At 38.4% G+C, this 8781-nt stretch overlaps 1 protein-coding gene across 1 annotated transcript; it reads left to right on the top strand.

Moving 5' to 3' along the window:
* The first annotated feature begins 1217 nt into the window (after window positions 1–1217).
* Window positions 1218–1673, top strand: LOC122736418 (myosin light polypeptide 6-like). Its single transcript, XM_043978620.1, has one exon. It carries the CDS (start codon window positions 1218–1220, stop codon window positions 1671–1673), a length of 456 nt encoding a protein of 151 aa, XP_043834555.1.
* Window positions 1674–8781: the final 7108 nt, after the last annotated feature.

Genomic DNA, 8781 nt, shown 5'->3' with positions numbered 1-8781 from the left:
GGTTGTTTGTCACTGCCAGAGCAGAGTCCAAGTTGAAGAAGTTATTCTCTATGATTAGTGATGTTCTCCAGACAAGCCTTTTTTCAGATAACATTTTGCTCTTTGCACCAAGCCCTGAATCATTACAGAATCCCTGGAAGATGTATATAAGCACTCACTTATTAATGTTTTAAAATTAATGACATTTTAACATTTAAAAGTGTGTAGGCTGACCACATAAGAGAGACCAAGGGGATGAAGAATGTCTGTTGTCCAATTATGACATATAATTGAATAGAAATTCTATAGAGTTTCTCCATCTATCTGTACATCTGAGTCAGACAGTATGAATGGACAAGTTGAATAGGTATAGAAGAACAGGCTAGATTGCCTTCCAGAAATTGTAGAGCTTCTTAATGACCCCAAGATTTCCATAGAAATGAAAACTCATCTTTCTAATACCAACTTTATACTAATATTAAATAGTGGTGAGACATGGAATACAACAATCTCCGAAGAATGAAAAATTAATATCACAGAGAGGGCAATGGAGAGGCATAGGGTTGGTGGGAACAGGCTATAACATACAACCCAATGAAGCAATTTTAAAAAATAGGAGCAAATAGATGACATCAAGGAAATACATGAAAGGAAAATAAGATGGGCTGGTCATGTGCTGGGGGCAAAGGATAACCCATGTCCAGTCAGAGCATTTCACTGATACATTTATCATGACAGGAGAAATCCAGAAAGAACTTTTGCATATTAGATAGAACTTCTGTGGTTAACTTGTGGGATGTTATGAATTTGAATATAGGGTGGGAAGACATCAATGGCATACAATTTGTATCAGCAAAGATAACTTTCAGATAGATGCAATTACAGATCCAGTTGAGTAATTGAGTATAGCTAAGTTAAAGATTATAGAAGATTGAAAGTCTCCATGACTGGTAGCCCTCTCTGCCTACTTTTTGGATGGACACCCTGAAGAAGTGGAAGCCAGGGGAGGGGGAGCTTTTTGATATTCTTTTTTTTTTCTTGGTTGGTGTGGACAAATCATTAGCAAATGATGGCCTACTGGTGATGAAACTCTCCGTACATTGCTGGGCTGGTCTTATATTTGAAACCTTTCTATCATGAGAGAATTAGCCAGATGGAGCCATTACATACAGCAGCAGAAGCAGCAGAAGCAGCAGCAGCAGCAGAGGCAGCAGCAGAAACAGATCTGCACGGCCAAGATGTGTGACTTCACAGAAGATCAGACTGCTGAGTTCAAAGAGGCCTTCCAGCTGTTTGACCGCACAGGGGATGGAAAGATCTTATACAGCCAGTGTGGGGAAGTGATGCGGGCCCTGGGCCAAAATCCCATCAATGCTAAGGTGCTCAAGGTCTTAGGGAATCCCAAGAGTGATGAGATGAATGTGAAGGTTCTGGACTTTGAACACTTTCTGCCAATGCTGCAGACGGTAGCAAAGAATAAGGACCAGGGCACATATGAAGACTACATAGAGGGGCTTCGGATGTTTGATAAGGAAGGGAATGACACAGTCATGGGGGCTGAAATATGGCATGTTCTCATCACTCTGGGTGAGAAGATGACAGAGGAAGAAGTGGAAGTGTTGGTGGCAGGGCATGAGGACAGCGATGGTTGTATCAACTATGAAGAGCTAGTCTGGATGGTGCTGAATGGCTGAGAACAAAAGATCCCTTTCCACAAAGAATCCCCTAACTTTCTCAGTGTGAAAATGATCCTCTCGACCCTGAAGCAACTCACTACATTGTCCTTCCTTCCAACCCTCACCACATGTCCTCTTTGGCCTACCTGTTCTCTGCTTTCACCAAAATAAACTTGCTAACCACTCCTAAAATTTAAAAAAGAAAAGTAGCCAGAACTTGTCTTCAGTTGCCATAACCTTTGAGAAATCAAGACCACCTACTCACCACAATGATGAATTGGAGTTTGATTTCATGGAGTGTATTATAACAGGAAAGAAAATTACCCTATAATTCCTAAAATTAGGGACGGTAGAGAATACAGCGCCAGCATATTAGAATGAAGCTAGTAAAAAGTAAAATGCCAATTATGAATAATCTTTAGTAACACTCACTTTCATATTTTTTACACGTGGTCAGGGTTAGTTGTTCTCTCTGTAGGTAGACAAGTATCAGTGCATTGACCAGTTTTTTCATATGATTTATAAAAGACTCACTGAATTTGATAGGAGAGATCAGGGAGATACTACAGTGGAAAAGAACCATGCAAAGGGCTGAAATATTATTTTTCTGCCCTTCTCCCATTTGAGTAACCAGAGAAAATAAAGTGCGCTTATCCCAAATTATGCATGATGATTGATTGATGTGGTTGGTAACTGAGAAAGATAGAAGATAGAGGAATAAGAACGGCCTTGGGGGAAGGAGTAAAGGCAACTAGAAACACTTGGGAATTTCCTATTATCTGTAAAGAGAAGATAGTTTAGAACTGGGATTTTTAACCTGGGGGGTTGTGAACTTGCTTTTAAAAGTATTTTGATAACTGTATTTCAGTGTTAATAGTTTTCCTTGGTAATCCTATGTTATTCTATTTATACCTTTAAAAACATTATTCTGAAAAAAGTGTCCATAGGCCTTATCAGATGGCGGAAGGGGTCTATGGCACCAAGGAATCCTTGGTTTTAAAGCTTTATCATCACCAGACTACTTGAGTAATTATAGATGTTATGTCAGTGCTACAGAGCTGAGAACAACTTGAAGGGCAGTGAGAAGTTGTAGGGAGAGAGAGAATACAAATGGTACCTATTTCCTTTCTACTGGCCAGGAGCTCTTCTATTGACCCAACCAGAACTTTGATGGGGGTGAGGAGGAGGTCCTCTGCCAGAAATGCATTTATACTTGCAACTAGAAGTGACTGGGGACTTACATATTTTAATTTAATTTAATTTAATTCCAGAATTTCTATTTTATCTCTCTTTTAATAATATTTTCCTATATGATATTATAAACTTTGTGCTTCTAGGTGGGTGGTGATACTGGGAGTGATTAGTTTGCATGGATTGTTCCAAATGGTCTGTGTATAGGACAGATAGGTGGTGTGGTAGATTGAATGCTCAGCCTGGAGTAAGGAAGACCTGAGTTCAAATTAAGCCTCAGATGAGATATTTGTAAAAAACACTTAGTTCAGTACCTGGCACATAGCAAGTGTTATAAAAATGTTAGTTATTATTATTATTATTAACCAAATGAGAGAAATCCTTGGTGAAATATATCTGTGCCCTGAGCCCTTTGGCTTTAGCTTCTAAATTGCTGGATTTAGAGTCAAGTGGACCGACATTCATATCCTATTTGTTAGTTGTGTGACCATGAAAATTATGAAGCTCATTTTTCTCATCAACAGAATATGGGAAGGGCAGCTAGGTGGCACAGTGGATAGAGCACCAGCCCTGGAGTCAGGACCTGAGTTCAAATCTGGCCTCAGATACTTGACACTTACTAGCCGTGTGACCCTGGGCAAGTCACTTAACCCCAATTGCCTCGCCAAAAACCAAAATAGACTATGGGAGGGCAGCTAGGTGGCACAGTGGAGAAAGCACCAGCCCTGGATTCAGGAGGACCTGAGTTCAAATCTGATCTCAGACACTTGACACTTACTAGCTGTGTGACCCTGGGCAAGTCACTTAACCCTCATTCCCCTGCAAAAAAAAAAAAATAGAATATGGATAAGGATATCTGTAGTACTTACCTCACATTGTGAGGTTGTTGTAAGGTTCCAATGAGATGATCTGTGTAAATTCCTTTGCAGAATTTAAAGCATTATACATATCACAGTTTTTAAAATTGAAATTTTATTTATTTTAGTTTCTTGTGCTATAATGGAAAAAGCCAGGTGGCTAAGTGGATAGACCACCAGGCCTGAAATCAGGGAGATCAGGGAGACTTGAGCTCAAATCCAGCCTCAGACACTTACTAGCAAGTCACTTTAATCTTTTTTTTTTTTTTTTACTTCAGCTTCCTTATCTGTAAAATGGGGATAATACTAGTACCTACCTTCTAGGGTTGTTGTGAGGATCGAACAAGATCATATTTATAAGGCACTTAGCACACAGTGTCTATCACATAGTAGATGCTATATGAATGTTAAGGTCTGGAGTTCAAATCCTGACTTTGTCATTGAGTCAGAAAAAAAAAAATCAGAAAGTTGGATGTGATGATCTCCAAGTTTCCTTCCAGCTGTAAGTATGCACTGCTATGATCCTGTGTCAAGGTGCAGTCTCTGATACAAGGCGTAGCCATGACAAAGCCATGGATGTACAGTGTTCCATCTTATTTCTTTCAAAACATTGTTGGCGACTGTTCTACCAGGTCTAGCAGCATTTGCTAATGTGGAGGTGGCCCTCTGAGCATGTAGGAGACAACAAAGGATGAAAATGGTAGGTGTGAGTAGAAATTGTTACTTCTCCCTTTGTAATGACTGCCAAGCCACCAAAATTAGCTAGCTTCCCTTGGAGCGCTGTATTTTCTACATCTTCCAAGTTGTGGACTTGTCTAGAGCAAGGGAAATGACTTCAATACTCTAGTAGAGTCGGCTAAGTTTTTGTATGCGGTGGATTTTTGCAGCTGCAGTGGCTTGTCTTTACAAATGACTGTCCAAGTGTTTGAAATGGATTTGTCAGAAAATATTTAAATAAACTAATATCTGTGGTGAAGTATAAACTGTTTAAATGCAAACGTTTCTTCTTTTATTGAAAAAGAAAAGAGTTTCTGGACTAATCACCCTCTAATATCCAAATACCCTTTAAGAATGAGATTTCAAGCTATTAGTAAATATGAAGGACTCATGAATGGAAGAAAAATAGTTTGATAATTTGATGAATTGGTGATCTTATCTATATGGTACTCCATCCACTGGTAGAGATTGCAACCCAACCAGACTTTCTCATGTTGTGAGATCATAGTTCCACCAATAAATCCTGCACAGAAAATCTACCCAATGGACTGAAGGTTTCCTCTGGCTATTTTTACATTTCATGGATACAAATGCAACACTCAGACCTGTTTACCTATTAACCCTCAGTCTTGCAATATAACCTTTTTTGATCATACATTTTCTTTAAAAACAAAAATTTTGTTAATATTTATTATTTTTTTACAACACCAGAATTTCTTCAGTCTCAAAGAGAGACATTCCATATAACAAAAAGTATTTTTTAAAAAGAGGAAGAAGTGAAAACATAATAAAAATCATTTGTTCTCCATTTTCTTGATATCTTTTATGCAACTTCTCACACCTGTCATTGTAGGTAATGTGTTGCAGTTTACTCATATGTACCATATGCCTCTCTATTGCCATTTGTAACTTTGATTCTTCAGAGTTTGTGGTAGTCCATGGTTAAATTAAACACTTATGGAACATTTACTATATTCAACATATTATGGTACAGTATATTATTATGTATTATAATGTATATGTTGGTATAATATATATTTGTTACCTTTGGAGAATGAAAGATAAAACCCAATAGAGGGGCCAGCTAGGTGGTGCAGTGGATAGAGTACAGGCCCTAGAGTCAGGAGTACCTGAGTTCAAATCTGGCCTCAGACACTTGATACTTACTAGCTGTGTGACCTTGGGCAAGTCACTAACCCCAATTGCCTCACGAAAAAAAAAGAAAAAAAGAAAACGCAATAGAATCCTTTCCTTCAAGGAATCTGTATCCTATTATGGGGTGGGAAGTGACTATGTCAAGTACACAAGGCAAGGAGTGATAGAGATTAAAGAAAGATCTGCTCCAAGATTTTAACAGTATTTGAAAAGAAAATCTTCAGTTTGGAGGACAAAGGAAAGTTATGTGGAGGAAGTAGCTGTGTTGTTCTCCCCCCAGAATACTTTCCCCAGTTCTTTATACCTGCTCAGATTGTCCATACTAGCCAGCAGATTCATGTATGCATTCATGGTACCCCATAGGCATCCCTCCCCTCATCACTCCCCTGCCAATCAACTTTTATGCTCATTTCTATGCACAAACCCTTTAATACCTGGACAGTCATAGCTTATCCTTCATTCCCTTCCCTCCTTTTCTCCCACAATAACTTACAAAGGTATATTTTCCTTGTACTGACTTGATGTTTTCAAGGCCATTGCCACAGCTCAGCCACATTTAGTATAAAAATCTCATAAGTGTACGTGCATATATGCATGTCTGTATACATATTCATATATGCATACATAATGCCACACTTATGTATATACACATTCACGCATACATAATGTTAGATACATCCCAGAAGGAGGACAACAAAATCCAATCCTTGAATCTTTCTCTTGGCATGAAGGACCTAAATACATTTTGGGGACCTTTTCCTTCTCTGAATCATTGTCTCCACGTAGCTGGAACCTGAGAACTTTGGTATCTGATACCTTTCCCAAGAGTAGATTCCAGTTTCTTTTATCAATACTGAAGCTTAAAAACAGAACAGTATTATTTATATAGTTAAAGACTCAGAAAGGGCCCACATCAAAGACTGTACAAATTCAAGTGGCACAAGTAATTTTCCACTATCCAGTCTTATACCCAGGGATATGTGGGAGATTCCTCAACTTCCTAAGTCCTTGGTGATTATTTTTGTACTTTTAATGTGCCATCTTGTATTTCTGATACATGTATTAGACCATAAATGTATACATCCTTTCTTCCAAACCAAACTGTAATTCCCATGAAAGCAAAGACCATATCATTCACCTTTTGATATCCCCAGTCATGATAATATGATCATCACCTCATAGCTGACATCTAATAAACATATGTTATTGATAGGATAAAGAGGAACAAAATAAAAAAAAATCCTAAGTCTATATATGCTGAAAATGTGTTTGTGTGTAGAAGAAAAGAGATCACAACCAAGAGTCTTTCTGATAATGACAAGGACCCCCACATAGGGCTCTTTGCTTTTGTTACCTAGGCACATCGGTTTAAACCTCTAGGAAGACAGGGAAGGTAGATAGTGCAGTGGATAGAGCACCAGGCCTGCACTCAAGAAGACCTAAGTTCAAATTAGACCATAGACACTTATCAGCTGTGTGACCCTGGGCAAGTCACTTAACTCTGTTTGCCTCAGTTTCCTCATCTGTAGGATGAGCTGGAGAACAAAATGGCAAACCACTCTAATGTCTTTGACAAGAAAACTCCCAAAAGGGGGTCAAGAAGAGTTGGCTATGACTAAAGTGACTGAACAAAGGAAATCAGCATGTCACTTTATTAATTATCCTGCAATAGAGTTTAGTTGGCTGAATACAATACCTAAATTCTTTACCAGTAGGATTTATTCCTTTAGCTAACACTTTTCCAATTTTAGAACTAGAAGAGCCCTTAGAGGTCATTCAGTCTAATCTTTCATTTTATAAATGCAAACATTGAGTCCCAGAGATAGAAAGTGATTTGCCAAGATTCACACGGCTAATAAATGTCTGAGGCAGTATTGAAATGCAAATCTTCCTGAATTTAAATCTAGTACCCACTTTGTCAGCTGTTTATTACCCTCTAGTTCATATATGAACCATATATGAGGAATAGCCCATTACTGCACAAGAGAGCTCTTAGTCTGCAAATGCTTAGACTACTCTCCTCTTCCATGCTTACCACCAATGTTGTAGCAACACTAACTCAGCTAAATAACATGCAGAACACATAGCAATTGTATATGTGGACCCTTAGTACGTGAACAAATGAGCATTTAAAAACAAAAAAACCTCACAAATATAAATTCTAACAGCATACACAGCAGCAATACAGGCATAAAGTTAAGGCATAAACAGTGAAAAAAATAGAAATAAAAAACATAATAGTAGTTAAACGTGAAGCAATGTCCAAACATTTGTAGTTATTTCTAAAGCATTTATTATCACAAATAAATATTACATGTTCAATTTGCTTGGAATCATATCTCTACTTCTATTTTTCCTGCTACATCGTAAGTTAGTCTGGTGGAATGGTTCTAGTTCCTCTGTGATTTGCCAATCTTTCTATATCTCTGCCTCATGGCCTAGTCTCATTGGTGACCTCTATAGACCTACAAGCCTAAATTCCCAAAGCAGAAATTATAGATGACCCAGGTTGGCTGTCAGCTTTCTCAAAGTCTATGGATCTTCTCCACAGCTAAAGCAGTAGACTGGAAATAAGGTGCCTCTGGGTTCAGTACTCTTCCCATCTACCCATCATGGTTTTTGTTTGTTTGTTTGTTTTACAGGTCCATGAGGGTTAAGTAACTTGCCCAGGGTCACACAGTTAGTAAGTGTCAAGTGTCTGAGGCCAGATTTGAACTCAGGTCCTCCTGAATCCAGGGCTGGTACTTTATCCACTGTGCCACCAGCTGCCCCCCTACTCTTCCCATCTAGATCAAGGTTCTCCCCAGTCCAAGGCAGAGTTGGTAGGTTAGAAGACAGAAGGTCTTTGTCTGAATCATCATATATCTCAGTCTTTATACAATTGGTGATCATAGGATTGTAGGTCTAGGCCTGGAAGGGACCTTGGAAATCATTAAGTCCATCCTCATCCCCTCATTTTACAGAAGAAACTAAAGACACAGAACAATTGAATGATTTGCCCAGCATCAAGCAGCTAGTTAATGTCTGACTTAAGTTGGAAAAAACACATTAATAATATACTCTGCACTATAAGCCAGAAACAATTCTATTTAACTTAACATTAATCTAATATCCAAGCCATTTCTTTCTTAGAGAGAGGTCCATGTCCTCTGAAATAATTCTCTGCCCCAAGATGCTTTGGGATAATATTTATAGGAATCTTGAAC

The sequence above is a fragment of the Dromiciops gliroides genome, chromosome 1 (genome assembly GCF_019393635.1).
Source record: "Dromiciops gliroides isolate mDroGli1 chromosome 1, mDroGli1.pri, whole genome shotgun sequence".
NCBI classification, from domain to species: domain Eukaryota; kingdom Metazoa; phylum Chordata; class Mammalia; order Microbiotheria; family Microbiotheriidae; genus Dromiciops; species Dromiciops gliroides.
Note: the sequence above shows the minus strand (reverse complement) of the source record. Positions and strands in the feature narration are given on the sequence as shown.

Excerpts from the sequence above, each read along its gene's own strand:
- LOC122736418 (XM_043978620.1), top strand. The coding sequence starts at position 1,218 with ATGTGTGACTTCACAGAAGATCAGACTGCTGAGTTCAAAGAGGCCTTC.